Genomic DNA, 21,317 nt, shown 5'->3' on the forward strand with positions numbered 1-21,317 from the left:
AATGACGTCATGGCGTTTCATGGAGGTAAAACAGCGAATATTTCCGTTTCATTTTATCATCTTGAGCGTAACATCGTGTATTCTTCGTGAAATAACGTATTTTTATCCCTAAATTATGCAAGAAGCAAGAAAGTACAACTATCCAGGTATTTGATTTTATACAGTAAATAGACTCTTATACAAATAATATAGAAACTGAAAAGCTGAAATTTATTGTGCCAAAAGATGCAAGTGCCCATAAAAATGAAACAAAAAACATTTCTTACTATCTTATAGGTAAACATGTAATAAACAGGTAAATACATGGGAGAGCGGTGCCTTTGAGTGATAATGGCCCTGGAAGAAGATAATAGCCCTCGAGCTAAAGCCCTCGGGCTATTATCACCTTGCCAGGGCCATTATAACTCAAAGGCACCGCTCTCCCATGTATTAACCTATACATAAATATTAATACTTCTATTCTTCATGCATGACTAACACCTTGAGGTTCTTATCTACATATTATATAGTCCCAATTATATGTGACTCTAGTTACCTCTACCGGCGGTCCGTCCATAGAGTCACAAGCAATATCAAACTGAAATGAAATAAAGTTGGGCTACATGTTTGACAGCAATGGTATTTTGCGGCTTCTTTAATTAATAGTCCTACCTTAGGATTTCAAGATTTATTAGCAAATCGTGAAGTCGTTTTAAGTGTGAAAGCACGAAGTTCAGGATTTCATACTTTACGATTTCACATTAAAATAACTCGTGAAGTGTGAAATCATGAAATATCATACCAGTCCTTGGCAGTAAATAAAGCTATATACTGACTACGAATTCAGGTTATAACTGTACTCTGGCCGCGGCTACAATATATAAGGTTCTAGATATATGGTACAGTAAACATATTGCGGTTAAATGTTTGCAATAATTTGTGATTTACTCTAATCTTGAATTCCAGCTTTAATTAAGCGAAACAAAAACAACAACAACAAACTTTTGAAGGAAATGACTTACGTAATATTTCTCTGACTTTGGAAAATCAAATGAACTGGCTTACTTTACGACAATTTCTCCCAGTTAGGTCCAAACGTTTAAGACATTTTTGGGGTGCTTACATTGTAGATAGCTGTATTATCAACATCACAAAGTTGAATCCAGCAAATTGTTTTGTTGAAAATAAGACAAACTGATTATCTTGATTATATAATAAATTAAAAATTTTCTAAAATAGTTTTCTATTAACAGTACGGAACTTATAAAACGTGTATAATTGGTTTTAGCCATAACATTTATGTAACGAATACATTCATTGGTTAATATTTAGTTTCATTGCCTGGGGCGGTATTGGCGAAGCACCATTGTCACGCGGGATAAGCCGGGTACGTACTTTCTACACAGACGAACGGAAAAAGAAATAATTTTAACCTTTACCCTGCTTAATATTTCAAAAATAGACTGGTCTATCATTCAATTTGGGCAGTAGGCCCTAGGGTGTTCACTGAAAAATTACTAACTGAATAACGAACAGTGCAGACCATGATATCAGCCTTGACGCACAGGCCCCATCTAACGCATCCTTATGGTATAGCATTTATATAGTAAGAAAAAAGAAAAGGTAGGACACTTCCGAATACCCATATTCTCTTGTTCATTAATATATGATCGATTTCAATAGAATAAAATTTAAACGTTAGTTGGAAATATTAATTTTAACAAATTTACCACAAAAAATATTCAAATAAGTCCTATTATAGCTATAAAATCGATGTTTTACATTTTGAATCGAGTCCAACATTTGCTTTGCTCCGCTGTTTCCGGATCTACGGTGCGAATATCCTCTGCGATTTCATTGGTTAATAGGTATAGTTTGACAGATACCGGGAAAATCGATATACCTCGGCTATATACCTTCATCATCATTACTTCAATAGAACTGAATGAAAAAATAGCGACAAACAATAATAAACAAAAATGTCAATTCAGTTAGAACAACTAAGGAGCGCTGCTAAGCGTGACCACAACATTATTACATCGGGCCAAGCCGGTACAGAATATAAATTTTTCGATTTATTTTCACGAAATTTTATACCTTCGATACCGAAGGTTTATTTTTGACCACCGCAATAAGGTCTACAAATTCACTCCGTTGCAAACCGGATGTATACAAGCAGGGAAGATGTAGAAATCTGAAGTTCGTGGAAAATCGCTTATTTCTTTAAAAATACTGTAGTGATAAAGGTTAAACTTATGCCGTAGGTTTATTACAATAATATCAATTAATTAAGTGTATCGTTTGAACCGTACGTTCTATATTAGCTTCAAATCAGATTTGGTGTTTCGGAAGTGTCCTACCTTTTCTTTTCTTACTATATAATGCTATACCATAAGGATACCGTTAGATGGGGCCTATGCCTGGACGGACGTGCAGGTTGATCTTGGTCTGCACTGACCAGTCGCAATGACTTGCCGCCAGTAGACTAATGGACACAGTAATGGTTAACTTAAAATATTGAGTAAGTAGGCCTTTAAGTAAATTCCGTTTTCTTTATTTACAAAATGGTTGGGCACAGATTAGTAGCGGGTCCAGGATTTTGACTGGCGGTAGGGGAGGATTTGGGGTAACGCCTGTTTTTAGCTCACCTGAGCACGAAGTGCAAGATGAGCTGTTAGAGAGTTTGAGATTTCAACCTTCGCCTTCCCCTTCAACGTCTCTCATATATATTTGGGGTAAAACGTCACCAATATGCGTGTATTTTATTTATATCAGACGTTGCTACTAAAGTTTTCCATGTAATTTCAAGTAAGCCTAAGAATTCGTTTTATTACTATGTGAAATTAAAAGTTTAGTTTCAGGATTTCTGCTTATTCAGTTATTCGATTATCCATATGTATAGGCTAACTGGACTAAATTTGATGCGAAACACTATCAATAAGTATAAGAATATTGAAGTTTTGTTTGGCTGATGATTTTAACTAAATACATTGAATTGAACCTGGAAGTATGAAGTTATCAACTGATTTTGAGAAACTTTGAGATTTTGTTCAAACTTTAACTTCTACGGCATATTTGTGTCCTCAATCGGTATTGATTATACCAGATGGGCCTTTTTGTCGTAAGAAGTGAAGTTTTGAAAGTCCGAAGATGTGATATCACGGAAGTCAAAACTTCAGTCTATGTACATCTACTCTGTTCACATACACGGCATCAAAGACTGAAATCTGGATGGAGGCACATGGCATGACAGTCGTTATTCTTGAAAAATGAATGATAACGCGCGATTATCATTTGGTGGAACATTTTATTTTAACTTCCAAATAGAATCAATCTGTTTCTGCCGGACACTTAATAAGACGATTGCGTTTTAATTATAAACATAAAATGGTACTAGTAATACGACATTTTTTTTTTCGAAGTAGCAGACAATTTTATATCTATGATATCATGATGCGAGAGGTTTCCTGTTAGCCGTATGGGATAGCTCCATTCTTTACATGCACGGACCCAGAACATGGCAGAGGGGCATTTGGATCAATCCACCTTTGATTCTTACATTTTACAAAGAAAATCGGTCTTGAAACTCGTTGTGACTACCCCCCGCCCCCCTCCCCCCACCCCCGAATGGGTGACCCCCCTCTTCAAATTGGCGTCCCTCTAACCAAAATTCCTTGATCTGCACATGCTTTACTTATGAAATAGTATATTCAAACAAATACGTGTATATGCCCACATATGTTATTTTGTGCGACAATTTTCGTCTCCACCTAACAGTTCTTGACTGTTTCGCTAGACACATGGCAGGGTAGCCACCGACTCTGGAAAACAGGGAAAACAGGGAAAAAGGCTAAAAAAATTCCCTGCATGGAAAATTCAGGGAATTTGAAAATTTTGAAAAAATCAGGGAATTATCAGGGAATTTTTCAAAAATTGAAAGAAAAAATTAAAAAAAAAACTGTATAATTATGTCTTGGCTACTGGTGGTTTCTCTTCTTCATAATAGTTACATTTATTTTATATAATAGAGAATACTATACTTAGCAAATGCACTCACTGTTTGATGATTCTAAAACTGTTATTCATCAACTATAAGAGATATGTTTTTGTTTCTAAAATGCAGAGAAGCTAAAATGGAATTGAGCAACCATTGCCCCAGAGCTCAAATACTAATACATTGTACTTTGAAAGCAAGCAGAAGTTGTTGCACAACTAAAAACTAAAATGAATTAACTGTCAGTACATTATTGACATTAACAAAATGTATACCAACATTTGAATCATGCATTAGAAGTACCTGTGTATTGGTAGTAGTTGCTTGTTAGACTTTTGCTAGTTATTAACAAATATCCACATTAGTCTTGAATAGCATGATTATGAAATGTATTTTTAAAACCATAAAATTAGCAACTTCATGAGAAAACTCTTTGGCTTTGAAACCAGTAATGGAATCAAGACTAGCCTGTACATTCTGTGTAGTCTGATCAGGATCCATGTTGTTTGTTTGTGCACATTAACTGTAACAGCCATAGGTCTATAAAGTTAAAATGAACAAGATGGTTCCTGATCAGAGTACAGGCTTTTTTACTCCATACTGGCCACAAAGTCAATATGCTGATGTCCCATGTCATGACTTGAGTTTTAAACTCTGTTTACCAGAAAGATGAAATTGTTGTTATGAATGCAAGGAGGTGTTGACAGTAACTGTTGTATGCTAGTTTAGTGGACTAATTCATTTTCAAAGAAACTTTTATGTCAAATCTTGAAGACAATTTGTCTAGATTTAATATTTTTCTTTTTAAGTTAAAAGTTAAAACTGCAGGAAAAGTTATTTCCCACTGCCTCATATTAGAAACTAAAGTGCTGGATTTGTAATTCTTAAAGGCTTATTTGTAACCTTCTGCTTTAATATGCAGTATGATTATGAAGATTGTAGTGTCTTTGTGGCATTGTAAAGGAGAATGTTAAAAATCAGGCTCAGTTCATTTACATTAAAGCTGTAATCACATTGTTAATTTGAATAATCAATGTTATAGGCAGTAAAAGACATTGGAATTAGTATCACAACAAGTTACAAAATAAATAATGGTATGTACATGTATGTGAAATGTAAGTCATTGCTGCTGAAGTATTGAAGTTTTCTTTTTGGAGCTGTTTTGAGTTGTTACTTACCATGCTTACTACTCTTATTGAAGTTGCTCAATGAGATATTAAATTACCTATATAATTGATTATTCAACAGGATTCTGGAAATAAAATAAATAATGAATATATTTTCAAAATATGATAAATAAATATAATTTCATATGTATATAAAATAGATGTAAAATAAACAAGTTTATTGGTGGAGAAGGTATGGCTAGAATGGGAGGATGGAGGCCATAGTATTACTACATTTATATTCACAATTGTTGCTAAACCGAACAAAGTGTCAGGGAAACTGACTATCCTGTCAGGGAAAATTCAGGGAATTATCAGGGAAATTTACTTCAGATTTTTGGTGGCCACCCTGCATGGTGACTTGACACGATTATATTGTGCTGTCTGAGAGTTTGGCATTATACAGAGTCAAACTGAGTGTCATGATGCCAAAACGTATGATACCACGAGAGTATCTTACATTTGTTTCAAATCGCTTGTTAAATGTATTCATAAATTGTGTATATTGCCTCATGTTATCAACATATCTTTTAAAAGGTTAGATTTTCAACAGGAACAGTCTACAAGTAAAACGTTTCTTTTAAGGAATTCGATGTACAAAGTACCAATTCAAAGTAAAAAAAAAACTTTAAGAAAAGCTATGAAATACTAGTCAACAGACTTTTGTGTTTGCTTTATCTCGTATATTTAACTTCTAAGTATATCGAGAAATACATTTGTTGTAGTTGATGTCTCATGTTTTTGTTTAAAAAATATTAACTGTAATATCTTTAAAGAACACCATCAACTATAGAATACGTTGATATGATTATCATTTTTATTTCCTCTCAAGTATGATATCCATGCGATGATTATGTTAATTGAAATGTTTTTATTTAGTTTTCATTTCTAAAACCTCTTGTAAAAGTCCTGCACTTTCGGACAGTTTATATCAAAATGCACGAGAAAAACGATCATAATTACAGATAAATTGAATGGGCGGATTAAAAGAAGTAAGGTTCATTCTAAACTTTGAAATCTCAAGGAATTTTAATCGAACTTCAACTTCATACGTTAACTTCGCAAGAGACGTTGAAGGGGAAGGCGAAGGTTGAAATCTCAAATTGTGACCGTCCGTCGTGCGTCGTCCGTCGTCCGTCAACGTTTGCCTTGTGAACACTCTAGGGGCCAAAGTTGTGACTCAATCTTTATGAAACGTGGTCAGAATATTTGTCTTGATGATCTCTAGGTCAAGTTCGAAACTGGGTCATGTGGGATCAAACACTAGGTCACCCTGTCAAATCAAAGGAAAAGCTTGTGAACACTCTAAAGGCCATAGTTGCGAGACTTGGCCGGAATGTTTGTCTTGATTATTTTTAGGTCAAGATTGAATCTGGGTCATGTGGGCTCAAAAACTAGGTCACTAGGTCAAATCAAAGGAAAAGCTTATTAACACTCTAGAGGCCACGTTTATGACCCTATCTTCATGAAACTTGGTCAAAATGTTTATCTTGTTGATCTTTAGCCCAAGTTCGAATCTGGGTCATCTAGGGTTAAAAACTAGGTCACCTGTTAAAATCAAAGAAAAACCTTGTGTCTGCAATAGGGGCTACATTTTTCATTTGATTGCATAAAACTTTGTCAGAATGTTTGTCTGCATGAAATCTCGGAGGAATTATTATCTGGGTCACGTGGGGTCAAAAACTAGGTCACCAGGTCAAATAAAATAAATAAGCTTGTTTACACTCTAGGGTCCACATTTTTTATTCTATCTTCATAAAACTTGGTCAGAATGTTTGTTATCATCAAATATTGGTTGATTTCAAATCTGGGTCACGTGGGGTCAAAAACTAGGTCACTAGTTCAAATCAAAGGAAAAGCTTGTATACACTATAGAGGCCACTTGTTTGCTCCAATCTTCCCGAAACTTTGTCAGAATGTTTGTTTTTATGAAACCTTGGACAACAACGAACCAGGGTCAAGTGGGGTCAAAAACTAGGTCACTAGGTCAAATCAAAGAAAATGCTTGTTTACACTCAAGAGGCCAACTTTTTGGTCCGATCTTAATGGAAATTGATCAGAGTATTTGTCTCCATGAAATCACTAGGTCTAAGGTACATGTTTACACTGTTATGGTATGTTACTCAGGTGAGCGACCTAGGGCCATCTTGGCCCTCTTGTTTGCCTCAAATGGTACAATTCATACTTTGAACATGAATATTTTGACACAATGTCATCTTTAAGATATATAAATGTTGAAAAATTAATTTGAACTTAAACGATAGCTTTTAAATTTTTTTTTGGCTCTTGGGCAGTTAAAATAGGCGTAATGTTTAGTGATATGTAATGACTTAATAGCGAACAAATTTTAAGGGAGGTGATTTTTTTTACTAAAATTGCTGATATCTAATTTATGCTCGCTGGCCTTTAAGCGAGCTGGACACTCCCTTTGTATCCACACTTGCAGGTATACTTATATAGTGCACATGCGACCAAGGGCGTACCTGTGCATACTCCTGTACTCGTGTGCATATATAATCAAGATCTGAAACCAGGAAAATAGAAAAAAATGAACAGTGTCGTTTAGGCCTATAAGAGTTTCTTCAAATTCACTTCTTTATTCATTTTTTGTAATCATTGCGTAGGCCCACCTCAAACGAAATGCCTATGTACTTATAATTTTCTTTATTCTAAATGGTTTAAAAGGTGTATTTGCAAAAAAAGATTTTTTTTTGCGACAGGCCGCTCAAAGGCGACATAGCAGCTTAGAAGTAATAAGGAATTTGAATCGTACTCAGGGTACTGTCGCGCTAAGCTGAGCGTAGCATACATCCAAGCTTATTGATATATAATAAATATAAAATAATTTGTATCTTGCAAGCCACAAAAGCTGTATACAGCAGTTCCAAATATGTAAAACTTACTTAATAGGTGGTAGGAAGTTACTAGGAACTTTCAGTGACCGAGTTGTAATGGTCGCTGGCTCCTAATCTTTTGCTCCGCATTGTTGTGGGCTGGAAACCTCGCTTGGGATATAGAATACAGAAGATTGGTGGTTCTAACCAGGTGCCCGCACGTACCCGAAATAATAATCTGGGACATCTGAGGGTCTTGCCAGAAATGTGCAAAAATTTCTGACTGGCATTCCTTTAATTTCGGACTTCGAATTAAAATGCGTTGCTCAAAGTGATGAAACTATTTTTAAACCGATTTTTTACAAACAAAATAAAATATTATTTTAACCATAAATCCACCATTTTCATACCACACTTTTGTTTCGGACAGTATTTCTGTCACGAATGTTTCATATCATTGTCATTTTAAATCCGTTCAGTTTTGAATGGCCGGTAAGTTATGTTCATTTTATGGAATAACGACACAACTCCTTATTTTCTAATTTTATAAACGGGAACGAGTGTCCGTTTTTGCTAACTGTGTTGAAAAAAGAAAACTTCGGATTCTATACCGAATATTCGTAGACTGAATAAGCAAAAGGTTTCTGAAAACAACAGCAAACAGAACTGGGGCATTATAAAAATATGTCCAGCCGTCAAAGAACTCGGAACCCTATTGTTTGTTGTTGTTTTGAAGCTCCGTAACAAATAAACTTAGTTGTGGAGTCTGGGAGCATACATAAAGTGTGGTAAGATTTTGTTTTGAAATTTTCAGAATTTTCTGGTAATCCTTTTTCGGAATAAAAAAACAATGAAAAATCTGGCCATGACATAAGCTTGTTTTTTTTTTTTTTTTTTTTTTTTTTGCTGTTCTTTATATTTACAGACAAAATTGTTAGACATGTAAAATGTAAAATTGATGTTTCTTTTATATCGCTCGAAGTGGGCCTTATATTCTTTGACATTTCTTGGCCTTTCATTTTTTGTTAGTATACGCATGGTCTGCCCGCTCGATACTGTATTATTATATTAGGCCTGTGGTAAATTGGAACGTATGATAAGTCACTACTCATTATGAGAAAACAATATCTTTAAAGCATGCAAATTTTGCCGTTCTATTCGGTGGAACTTTTAAGTTTTAAGTGGATGCTAGCAGATACTGTAAATTGCATAAATTTGCCAGAACGGGCGCAGCGGTGCCGGAGTACGAAACCAGAGATCATAAGTTCAATCCCCAGCTCCTCCAACTAATAAATAACTAGCATTTGGTGCATTATACCAGGCACGTTAAAGAACCAGGAAAACTTCTGGAATAAGAGCGTCTTCTGTATCATGCAGTATCTCCAAAAAGTCTTGAGGTGTTTCGCATGTATGGGCTACCGGTGGAGGTTATAAATAAGCATCTCACGCACGCACACACGCACGCAGCACACACGCGCTTTAAACATAAATGTTTTCATTCAGAGAACCAAGATAATGAGAAAGCAAACATGAAACGTCAAAGTCTAAATCAGACACTCTAATTACAATATAACATTAATCTAACTAAATAATATTTCATTTTATTTATTATCAAAGCATATTGATTGGGCCAAGTCATTTCAACATTAGCAAGCTGACGCACCACTCTACGTTAAAAGTCACAAATAAGAGAAACAGAACGACATAATTTATGCGTATGAATAACTTTTAAACTATGAAATCAAATTCAAAATACATAAAAAATATTTGATTTATGATTAAAAAATTAAATAAAAATGAGAAACGAAAATAATTGTTATGGTAATATTAGAGAGCAAGATGACAGATAGTGCTATAATTATCGTTTTAAAATATGGGCTGATATTGAAACTACATAAAAACAATATAATTAGCAATTGTTAAGATTTAGATAATTTATAAGCAAAAGTCTGAAAATCTTAGATAAAAGAAAGGTAAGAAAAAAGGATATTGTTCGACTGTCAGCATCTATACCAACGCATACACCCTTGCTTTGGATGAAATTGCTTGCTGCATCATAAGTTATACAAACGTTTTTTTTTTATTTTCGGATGAAAGAAACTTTTTTTTGTAGAAACTGGCTAATATGTTTGTTACTAGATATAAATTATACGTGATAACAATAATTATACATTTCATTTCCATTTAGTAGTTCCCAAATATTTCCTTGAATAATAATATAAATTAACTATAGATTTATATGAACACTTTTATGCGAAGAACATTTAAAATGAGTCACACAATACTAATTTCTTCACATTTGCGTATATATAATGTGACTACTTTACAATTAAGGAAAACTAGTGCTCATCATAACAGTTGTTTTGTTGCAGCGAATCTGCTAGAATGTCAAAATCGTCTTCTGGAAACTCTTTTTTCAGCCTCCTTCTGGCATTAGCAAACCACGTGGACACCTGTGTCAAGGTCATTCTGGACAAAATGGCGAGCATGATCTTCTCCGGTTTATTAGGGTAAGGATTCTTTTTGTGTTGCAGCAACCAAAGCTTCAACGCACCCGTGTTATCTTTAGCTACAGGTTTTCTTCTGATGACGTTAACGTGGTCAGTCCCGTGATAAATCCTGTAAAAATATTGTTACAGTACAATACAGTACAGTACACAATACGTTTTATTTTCGCTTTAAACAATATAAAATTTATAGCCGCATACGGAATATAAAAAAGTATCATCAGTTGTCAAATATTGTATTGTATTGTATTGTATTGTATTGTATTGTGTCGTGTCGTGTCGTGTCGTGCTGTGCAGTGCAGTGCAGTGCAGTGCAGTGCAGTGCAGTGTAGTGTAATGTAATGTTGACTTGTACGTGGTGTTATGTCGTGTAGTAATGTGCTGTGATGTGCTGCAGTATGTTAGGTGTATTGTATTCCATTGCTTGTAATATAGCCGCATACGGAATATAAAAAAGTATCATCAATTGTCAAATATTGTATTGTATTGTATTGTATTGTATTATATTGTATTGTGTTGTATTGTGTTGTGTTGTGTTGTGTTGTGCAATGTAGTGTTGTGTTGTGTTGTGTAGTGTAGTGTAGTGTAATGTTGTCTTGTACGTGGTGTTATGTCGTGTAGTAATGTGCTGTAATGTGCTGCAGTATGTTAGGTGTATTGTATTCCATTGCTCGTAATGTGGCAATGCATCTGAATCCGTCGTTGAAATAAATGTTATTTTTATTGGGTCTCAACGAGTTTTTTATATTTACTCTTTCAAAATTTACTGACGTCCGTATCTTGTATTTTCCAAAATATTTTCCCAGTAGGTTTAACCAGAAGAAATGATATATTTCCATCTTACTAGAACACAAATAAATCCACCTGACCAGAACTCAGTTAAATATTGCACTTACAGTGACGGTCTGTACGGTGTCCGAGATGAAATAGTGTTGTTTGGTATATACCAGACTGGCAGGCTGCCTTCGATGACCGTTCCCAGTCTGTTATAATCCTACAAATAAAACGGGAGGTATGGATAAACCAATATCAGGTATATACAAGTATTACTGGAGTTAACCATATGAAATTGTAAATATTTAAGTCTTTAACTTATTACTTGTAGTGATTTGACAAATGTATTGAGGCTGCATAAAGTTTGTTTCATAATTACATGAAACAGGTTGAAACAAGGAAATGCCTTTTTTCTCATGCTTATATACACCTTCGTAAGGTAAAATCGTGACAAACAACATAACTTCTATGTGGAAGTACACTGCAATGTAGTTCAAACATAAAATAATTATGTGGAAACATTAATATTCGTGTGGGACTATATTCGTGGATTTCGTGGTTGAATCAAACCATGAAATTAAATCCTACCGAACAAGGATATATGTTAACAAGTTCATGTCCGCACGAAACAGCCGTTTTGACCCAAAACAAAAGAAGAAATTTCATGCCCAAGAAATTAAATGATTTCAAAGTATTTTTGATTTGGGATATACATGGTATGTTTTTGATATGGCGGCAATTTTGTACCTACGACAACATTAAAAACGTATCCGAAACATATGATAGAAGTATATGAAAACTATTGACTAAAACACTCTATGAGAGAAGTTTTATTTTCATCAAAATTATACAAGAAAATCATTTTATAAAATATATGTATAATCCTGCGCTCAAATAATATATTTTTTTCGATTTCCTGAACGAGGAGTACAGAAAAATGGTCCAGTAGAGACGGAAACGATAGTTGGATATATAAATGATGGAATAAAAAAAAACCCTTACTCTTTTATAGCGTTGCTGTAGTAGATGCGGTCAGTCTAATTACTGAAGGCCAATAAGGATCAGCAAGGAATCCATAACACGGTATTCGGTTGGATAAAACTAATATACGCAGTGCAATTTACGAACCTTTACAGATACTTGAAAATGTTTGGTATTTCATCAGATTTTTGTTAATATGAATACTGACTTCTAAGCGTCTTGAATATTGATGTCATTAATTAATGAGCCAAAATATGAGTTTTAGAAAAAATGTATGTAACAATAATTAACTTTGACAGTCTTGCATATCATATTTAATTTTTTTGTATTAATGTTATTTTAGGTCCATTATTAGCTTATAATAACTACACCTGATGGCTATTTCCTTTGACTTATCAGCCACCAGGAGCTTTGTAAAAAAATTATATAATCACGTGTCTCCAAAAATAATTGGTATTTCATTGTCGTCTGTTTTTCTGAATACTACAATCAGGCAAATGAAACATTCATTCTAATATGCTTGTCTCTGTTAAAACACGCTTACGCTAGAATGACGTCACGTTAACGTGCGGTGACGTCAAAGTTTTTGTTGCGACCAAGAAAGAGCGCAGCTATATTTTAGATTAAAGGCATATTAGAATTGAAATAATTTGTAGAAAAACCGTGTTTTAACACTATTTATACACTCGGGCGGTAATACGTCGTACAAATAATTTCACTCGGGCTGCGCCCTCGTGGAATTATTACGCCCGACTTATAACCGCACATCGTGCATAAATAGTGTTAAAGCACTCTTTTGCTATAAATTATTTCTTAAATAAAAAACTGAATAAAATCACAATAAATATGCATGTACTGAAATAAAATCCACACTGGACATAATATTATTGCCTTTAAAAACATGGAACTGGCTGAATAGAGCAACATATTTACCGGTTTAGTAGTATAAGATCCCTGGAAAATATTTTCTAGAGTTAAATCACCATACGGTACGGAACAGTTCCTTATATGACTAGGTACAATTTCTTTTTCCATATTCCAGATACACGTGAATGTTAAATCCTACGTAACAATGACTTATTTTATGTTGTAATATCTGAATGATTAACTTTAAGAGAATATTTCGGTTTTAAACAACCGCGAGGACAATACCGTCTTTTATTTCAATTATCTAATGAGCGTCTGATTGAGCATGATGTCACACGGAAGATGACGGATGAGCACTTCCTGTAGCGAATGTGATTACTTATGATCACACCCTATAGTTATCAAAGATTGGAGCGCTGTGTGATATTTCAACCAATGTTTATTTTATGGAAATTTCACAGCGGTGGTCTTGCTGTAAAATATGGTGAAGTGGATCAAATGGCATTTTTTCCTACATGCGAATGAACAATCGTGCACAGACGGGTTTTCGAGTAAAACCAAGATCAAACTGTGCTTTTATTTTTCAATTTTGAAATTATATAAATTGATGTCACCTCGCTTGTGAACGGAATATCATTTGAACCCCTTCTGGGAGCAAGCCAACAGTTTCTATAAATTTATTAGATACTGAACCGAGCAGACGTTGCAGATTCGCGGTATGCATGTCCGGAAACGGTAAAAACAGTAAATATAAAATTGTTTCAAACATATCTGACATATCATTAATTTGAACATAACTGAAAATGATGATGTACAGCAAAAAAAAAAAAAAAAAAAAAAAAAACAACAAAAAACACAAAATAAAACAAATACTAGTAACACATTAAATGATTTATCAGAGAACACATAGTATGACCAAAGTTTCAGTAAACAAGTTCTAAACTGCCAGCACATGCTTCTTTTTGTAGCCCTTAAGATGTGGAATATAAAAGTAAGTCTTGTTTATACGAACTAAAGTGTCACCTTAAAACCAAGTTTCATTTTTTTTTAAGTTATTTAACTTTAATTACAATAAATAACAAGATTTACATATATATTCTGTATAAGTGTTAAAACTTTCTTGATGGCATTTAAAAACCTGCCATATGTCAGTATGGCATCAAAATTGTATATGGAAAAAGTTAAGACGACTATTTTTAATTAACGAATTGAAATCTTGTAAAGAGTATACAAAGAAAGTTCGTTCCCGTTAAGCAAACAGCTGTGATTTTTTTACTGAGATGTAAAAGACATTTAGAAAGGTCCACACTATTCACTGAAAGACTGTGATCATGTTTTGGGTTCTACTCGCTGAGTTTATATGAATGTATGACAAAAATTGCCTTTATAAAAACATTTTTGTTCAAAATTGTATTTTTCAATAAATTTTGTAGGGGTAGGTAACTTGCAGACTTAACAGTACCCATATGTTGCAATGTATTTAGACATTATAGTAGCTGAGTACAAATTATAATTCAATGTCTGAATAAAATGTTGCACTCATTTATAGAAGAATGCTTGTTTATTTTCTTCTTTTTTTCTGAAATTAGTATATAGAATAAATTGTATTTTTACATTTGGAGCAGCACTACGTCAACATTGCAGAATTTAATATGCTGAAAAACTATACACGTCTTACTTTCCATGTCTTTGCATGCGGATTTACTTATAAATCGGAACAAACTTTCTTTACTCACTCTATGTTGAATTTAATGGTATGTTTGTACATTTTCTAAGTATATAAAGATTTCTATACTTTAGCCAATCCAGGGCCTCAGTATAATTGTTCCGTAAACATGTCGGATAGTCCCGAGCGTTTTAAAAAGCTCTGCCGTAGTGTTGTTGCTATTTTCATTCATCCGTGGTATGACGGAAATGACCTATCTAGCAGATATAAATAGACAGTTTATTCGCTACGCGGGAATGTGTAGATGTTAAAAATAGTAACATATAGGAAAAACCTGAAATAAATTTAGTAATCTGTTTGCAAATTTAGACGGTTTCCTTTCAAAAGACGCCGACAAAATGGCGAACGAACAAAAACTTTTAGTTAAATGTATTTCGAAACTAGATAGTATGTCTCATGGATTAACGGACAATCGTCCAAAAAATTTAGAAAAACTGAAAAATACTCTTAAAAAAGAAACCGAGGTTATTTATGTGAATCAAATTCTGATATATTTGTTGACTCTGGATTTCACCATTCCTTTAAAGAACGAAGAGGACATTCATAAAACTGATTCTGAACTTGATAAAGAGATCGCTGAAACGGTTTTTAAACTAGCCCAGGATCAAGGAAGACAGGTGTTCGCGTTACCATGCGATTCAGAATTACACCATCAAATCGAAAGTAAAGTGCAGGTAAGTTTTCCAGGTAATATGTACAGTTTTAGTCTTATCTAAGAACATTTTTTGCTATTTTACAAGGTACTGTGCTTTGCAGAGCGGCAGACGTATTAGCTCAGCTAAAATACATGCTAACTGAGAAAAGTTCAACTTTCGGTTTCGAGTACAACGTCATGCGAAGCAAGGGGTCGACCCCTCCCCTTTAAGTAGCTGTACGATCAATTTGGACTCAAAAAGTATTTAATATAGCAGACGGATTGTTCGTTCTTTTACCATACAGTAGGTTTTGCAACTGTTTCCCAGACACTTGCTTTTCTCATTTGGCTTTGACTTATTTCATGATATCTGATATTTTATAGTTGTCATCCCTCTGACGGGACAGCGACAGTCAAAAGTTATCACGCTGTCCCAAAACGTCCTGTTATTTGGACTACCCAGACACATACTTTACGATGCACACATAAAATTATATGCACTATGCTAAATTTATTGTAACCTGTTCAAGACACAGATATGAGACTATGGGTGGCGGTTACCGCCAAAATTAGTAAATATACAATCCATTCATAAATAAGTCAGTCCACTGGCACCAGAACAGAAATATAATGCCTCTGTACATGTTATACTCTACCCCTAGGTATTCTATAAGAACCATGGTCATGAACGGGAAAATATACTAACCCGTTTCAATCGCGCATTTCATACCTAAAACACGCAATTCGGTAAATGTGTACTATGGATACCAAACAAGTGATAATTTATCTTCCATTGTGTACCGGTAACAAATTTTCAATACATCTTATCTTAGAAAAACAACGCGTAGTTTATAGTTATTTAAACGTTACACAAAAAACTTGCTTGAACTTCCCTGGTGGAGTTCCGTTCTAGATTACAAAACTATTCTGATTGGCTGTTGTGAAAATGTATGTCAATCGTCATTTTTAGACTCTTCCACGCGTTAGATACTACACATATAAATCTGTATCCAATAAGACAGATCAGTGAAACAGACTATTGTCATTTTACTATACGTGTTCGCTAAAATGTGAAAATGCAGCATAAATGTGCAAAATGAATAAAATAAACGGAACAGATGCAGACCAATATACGATTTCAAATTAAAGATCATATACAAGTTGAATTTCATTCATCATTTCGAGTTTTAGTGTAAAATTGTGATTTTTTTAAATTCTTTTTTTGTTTGTTTACATTTCGCCAAACATGTGCACACTGCCGTGACCTCTAGACCGGATGTTCATTAGGGAAGGTCAAGCAAGTTGTTTCTGTAACGTTGACGAAAGCATAAAATATGTTGATAATCTCAGCAATATGAAATATTGAGACAATGTGACAGGTGCATGACGGAAGATAAATTATCGCTTGTTCAATATACTAGGCACCCATTCACCGAACTGCGCGTTTAAGTTGAGAAATGTACGATTGAAACGGGTTAGTATATTTTCCCGTTCATGACCATGGTTCTTATAGAATACCTAGGGGTAGGGTATAACACGTACAGAGGCATTTTCCTTCTGTTCTGGTGCCAGTGTCCCGTCTAATATATTTACATTCAACACATTGTATTTTGAAACCATTTAATACAAAACTTCATTCCATCCATTTAAACATGGAACGATGCATTGAAAAACTTGTTGCGATGCACCGTAATATGAAATCATCCAATAAAACATGAAACCATGCAGCTGAATGTGAAGCCGTTTAACACAACGTGAGTACGTGCAGTGTAAGATGAAATGATTCATTACAACTTGATGCTGTTTAATGCATATTGATACCGCTTTGTATAATCAAGAGCGGTGTATTAAAACTTGATGCAATGTGAAGACGTTTAACGCAACATGAGTTCGTGCAGTGTAAAGTGAAACGATTCATTAAAGTTTGGCGCCGTCTAATGCATACTGAAACCATGTTGTGTGATTTGGAGCGGCGTATCAAAATTTGATGCCATGCAGCAAAATGTGAAACCGTTTAACGAAACACGAGTTTGACCTGTTATAAATATAAATTATGGATCGGTTTTACATCTTGAAATTTGTCCTATAACTAACTTTGTTGTACTATTCAAACATTTAATTTTAAACAGTTTCTGCGATTTATCTGAATATTAAAAGGGACCTTACTTTCGTGAAACATCTTCCTTCTTATGTTAAGCATTTTTTTGTTGTTGTTGTTGTTGTTTTGGTTGGACAGGGTCTTTTTCCGTTTTTAAACAATATTTCATTTAAGTTGGAAAGTCAGTTTCCTGGATTTCATACGACATGTTAGGGAATCCGAGCGAACGTAGCAGATGCTTGTGGGTATAAAGTTAATACTAGACTAAGTATGAAATCAAGGAAACTGACTGTCCAACTTAAATGAAGGACTGTTGAAACACGGCTTAAGATTTTCCGCCGCCACTCCCCTCCCTCTCTACACCTCTAACCTGCTCGCTTAGCTCAATTAGGGTGAGCGCAGATGTACGGATCTTGGGGTCGCGAGTCCGATGCCCGGGCTTGGCTATGTTCTCCGTGACAATTTGATAAAAGACATTGTGTCTCACATCATTCGTCCTCAGATTCATCAAAGACCTATAATATACATTATAGGTCTTTGGATACATGTAGGGAAGTTGGCAGTTACCTGCAGAGAACAGGTGTGTAGTGGTACAGAATCCAAGAACACCGGTTAGGTTAACTGCCTATCGTTACATAACTGAAATACTGCTGAAAAACGGCGTTAAACCAAAAACAATCAAACAACCCCCCCCCCCCCCCCGAATAAAACAACAAACAAACAAAAATTGTGAAGTACATAAGTACATGTAAGTTTGATATACTGTCTAAAAGCATAAACATGTAAACATAACTTTCATAGGATTAAAAATTAACTCAATTTTGTCATTATGTTTTCTTTTACTGATTATGTTTCACGAAGGCATACTTCTGACAAAACTTTAACTAAGAAGAAAGATGTTTCACGAAATAAGGTCCCTTTAAATATTCAGATAAATCGCAGGAAATGTTTAAAATTAAATGGTAGATTTTTACCACTAGGTCGGTTTTAGGATAAATTTCAATATATTTTTTATGTGAAAACAAGGAAGAATATCCAACAGGGAAAGCCACGTTCCAAATACACAGCCTTCCCAAAGGCACACACGAACAACACTCACCCACCACACATACAAACAAAATAAATACACAAACAATACAGGAACACAGTGGGGCACCGTTTTGGAACGGTCAGTGGCAAAACCACCACTGGGGAGTTTAAACCGGTTTATGGTGCACCTAATCTCACTCTTAGCCCCATGTTCCAAAGTCACTAGACGGTGTAAATAAAAGTTATACATAGCTGCCAGGTGAAACCCTAACATACGTTAAGGCAACAGAAGGCACGTAATGTTAAACTGATCCAGAATCAATATTTATGAAATGTCAAACCTATGAACTGATAAGTCTTATTAACCTTTTACATTGCACGTACTGGTGTTTCGTTAAACGGTTTCACACTTGGCTGCAAAGCATCACATTTTGATACTCCGCTCCAAACCACACAACATGGTTTCAGTATGCATTAGACGGCGCCAAACTTTAATGAATCGTTTTACTTTACACTGCACGAACTCATGTTGCGTTAAACGTCTTCACATAGGACTGCATGGCATCAAATTTTTATACACCGCTCTTAATTACACAAAGCGGTGTCAATATGCATTAGACAACGTCAAGTTGTAATGAATCATTTCATCTTACACTGTACGTACTCGCGTTGTGTTAAACGGCTTCACATTGAGCTGCATGGTTTCATGTTTTATTGGATGATTTCATATTACGGTGCATCGCAACAAGTTTTTCAATGCATCGTTCCATGTTTGAATGGATGGAATGAAGTTTTTGTATTAAATGGTTTCAAAATACAATGCATTGAGTGTAAATATACGAGACGGGATGGAGTTTTGAACTAGACGATATTGAAATTGCACTGACTGACTTGTTTATGAATGGATTGTATATTTACTAACTTTGGCGGTAACCGCCACCATGCATATGAGACCTCTACAAGATAAGACAGTAAATCAAAATTTATTGACATAGATTATACATCTACAACATAATGTGTTCCAATCTTTCAGGAGTGGTATTCGCAGAAGCGTCGCCATGTAGATCCCAACAACCCTGCCCTGGGTATTGCGACTGCATGTACCATAAACGCACATTTAGATGTTGACAAAATTGTCAAGCATCTGGAACACCTTGACATAATGCACCAATGGCTGGAATTGGTCTCTTTCAAATTTCCGGACAGTGAGGCTTTCGGAGAGCTCATGAAGGCTTGGGAGAAATGGACTGAGAAAATAAAAGAAGGCCTTGGTGAAGCATCAGCTTGTACTTATCAACTGTTCTCGACCATGATAAAAGAAGCAAATGACTCAATTCAAAACACTAGGATAAATGAAATAGGGAGATACTGTGAAGAAATGTATGTCAGTAAGTATCCAGAATATAAGTCACACAGAAAGAGAGAAGTTAAAATTGAGCAAATGGAAACAAATGAAGAAAGTCAGAATTCAGAGCAACTAGAAATGGCTGCCGTAAGTGAGGACAAAAAACAGTCACTCCTTAATTCGCCGCTTTATTTGTGGCCGGTTGGAATAGAACCGGATGTTGTTTATGTAATCCTTAAGCTAGGAGCAGCAGAGAAAAAACCAGAAACAATGCATCATTTTAAAGACTTTGTTAAAAGCATTGGTGACGTAACATATGTGGTATCACCTAAGTATATGCTGATGTCACATGTTTCAAAAGAAAATGCAGTGTCCGAGGGTGAAGAGGTTACGTTAAATGTCCGGCTTGGTTCAACTGAATCTAAAAAGACATTCCAACTGAAAGACACCAGTGCACTCGGATCCGTCCTGATATTTCCCGGAAAACGAAAACCATTTCAAGGAAAGTCGTTTAAAAGATTTCGGCGCATGTTTGATCGTATGGATACATCAACAGACACGGCGAAAGAAACGCTTCGGGGGTTTCAGGAATACGTTCTGAAGACAGTAAAACATTTGTCTCAAAGCACAGGCGCTGCACTTCTCTATGACGATGCAGATGCAAACGTTCGTTGCAGAGACAGCCTACAAGAGTACCTGAAATCATTATCCGAGAGCAATGGCGTCAGCGAAGAAGAATTTTCCAAAGAATTGCTCCGACGAAGTTTTGAAATAGCTACAGTTCCTGCTGATACGTTGGTCAATCTTTTGATGAAAACTGGATACTTGCAAATCAACGAGGTAGATATGTCTGTAACCTATACACCTGGATACAGAAAACAGAAATATATGGAACAAGGCACGGCAGAATCCAGTTTTTTACGGGAATGGGAACGATTCTACAAACAAATGGACAAGCCGTCGGACATAGAAATGGGTACCTACTCCAGGAAACGCAAACACCACATGCCTTTGTTCGACTATAAACGGCAAAGGATTATAGACGTTTAGAATTGCATGTGAATGTATGTTCTTTTGTACAGGCAAAGAATGTGTATCATATTTGACAAATACCGTATTTGCCATTTCATTCATTTGTTATTCAGTTTTTTAAGTATTTTCGGTGATTTCGGATTTCCGTGCTGAGGGGCGAATGCGAAAGAGGTCTTAGTCCATAAATGATTTTGTATACATTTGGTTTCCATTGTTTTGTATGTGTTTGCCATTTACAATCTCTGGGATGTCACCACTGCCATGATCATGTACACTTTGTATATTGAATGATAGTAGCAACTTGAGTGTTTGACAAAATTAAACGTTTTTAGAGTTTCATTTTTTTTATAT

General features: G+C 35.0%; 2 protein-coding genes and 1 long non-coding RNA gene across 4 annotated transcripts; 2 read left to right on the plus strand and 1 right to left on the minus strand.

Moving 5' to 3' along the window:
• The first annotated feature begins 1,325 nt into the window (after positions 1-1,325).
• LOC128557565 (uncharacterized) lies at positions 1,326-11,652 on the plus strand. Its single transcript, XR_008371245.1, has 3 exons — positions 1,326-1,366; positions 10,394-10,483; positions 11,379-11,652. It is a non-coding gene; the product is annotated as an uncharacterized LOC128557565 (long non-coding RNA).
• LOC123549833 (iroquois-class homeodomain protein IRX-4-like) lies at positions 9,563-15,959 on the minus strand. 2 transcript variants are annotated; one of them, XM_045338269.2, is made up of 3 exons: positions 15,527-15,959; positions 11,377-11,474; positions 9,563-10,592 (listed from the first exon to the last, which is right to left on the minus strand). In XM_045338269.2, the coding sequence occupies exons 1-3, from the start codon at positions 15,548-15,550 to the stop codon at positions 10,313-10,315; spliced, it is 402 nt and encodes a 133-aa protein (XP_045194204.2). In that variant the 5' UTR covers positions 15,551-15,959; the 3' UTR covers positions 9,563-10,312. The 2 variants fall into 2 exon arrangements, with proteins under 2 accessions (XP_045194204.2, XP_045194205.2); XM_045338270.2 differs by lacking the exon at positions 15,527-15,959 and adding an exon at positions 13,169-13,916.
• On the plus strand, positions 15,097-21,305 carry LOC123549832 (uncharacterized). Its single transcript, XM_045338268.2, has 2 exons — positions 15,097-15,502; positions 19,623-21,305. The coding sequence occupies exons 1-2, from the start codon at positions 15,167-15,169 to the stop codon at positions 20,982-20,984; spliced, it is 1,698 nt and encodes a 565-aa protein (XP_045194203.2). The 5' UTR covers positions 15,097-15,166; the 3' UTR covers positions 20,985-21,305.
• The last annotated feature ends 12 nt before the right edge of the window (positions 21,306-21,317 follow it).

The sequence above is a fragment of the Mercenaria mercenaria genome, chromosome 6 (assembly GCF_021730395.1).
Source record: "Mercenaria mercenaria strain notata chromosome 6, MADL_Memer_1, whole genome shotgun sequence".
NCBI lineage: Eukaryota > Metazoa > Mollusca > Bivalvia > Venerida > Veneridae > Mercenaria > Mercenaria mercenaria.

What these genes read in the sequence shown, in the direction of transcription:
- LOC123549832 (XM_045338268.2), top strand. Translation starts at nt 15,167, where the DNA reads ATGGCGAACGAACAAAAACTTTTAGTTAAATGTATTTCGAAACTAGAT. An exon ending in AAATCGAAAGTAAAGTGCAG is followed by an intron (nt 15,503 to 19,622) that starts GTAAGTTTTCCA and finishes CCAATCTTTCAG; the next exon opens with GAGTGGTATTCGCAGAAGCG.
- LOC123549833 (XM_045338270.2), bottom strand. Translation starts at nt 13,270, where the DNA reads ATGGAAAAAGAAATTGTACCTAGTCATATAAGGAACTGTTCCGTACCG. An exon ending in GATCTTATACTACTAAACCG is followed by an intron (nt 11,475 to 13,168) that starts GTAAATATGTTG and finishes TTTTATTTGTAG; the next exon opens with GATTATAACAGACTGGGAAC. An exon ending in ACACCGTACAGACCGTCACT is followed by an intron (nt 10,593 to 11,376) that starts GTAAGTGCAATA and finishes ATATTTTTACAG; the next exon opens with GATTTATCACGGGACTGACC.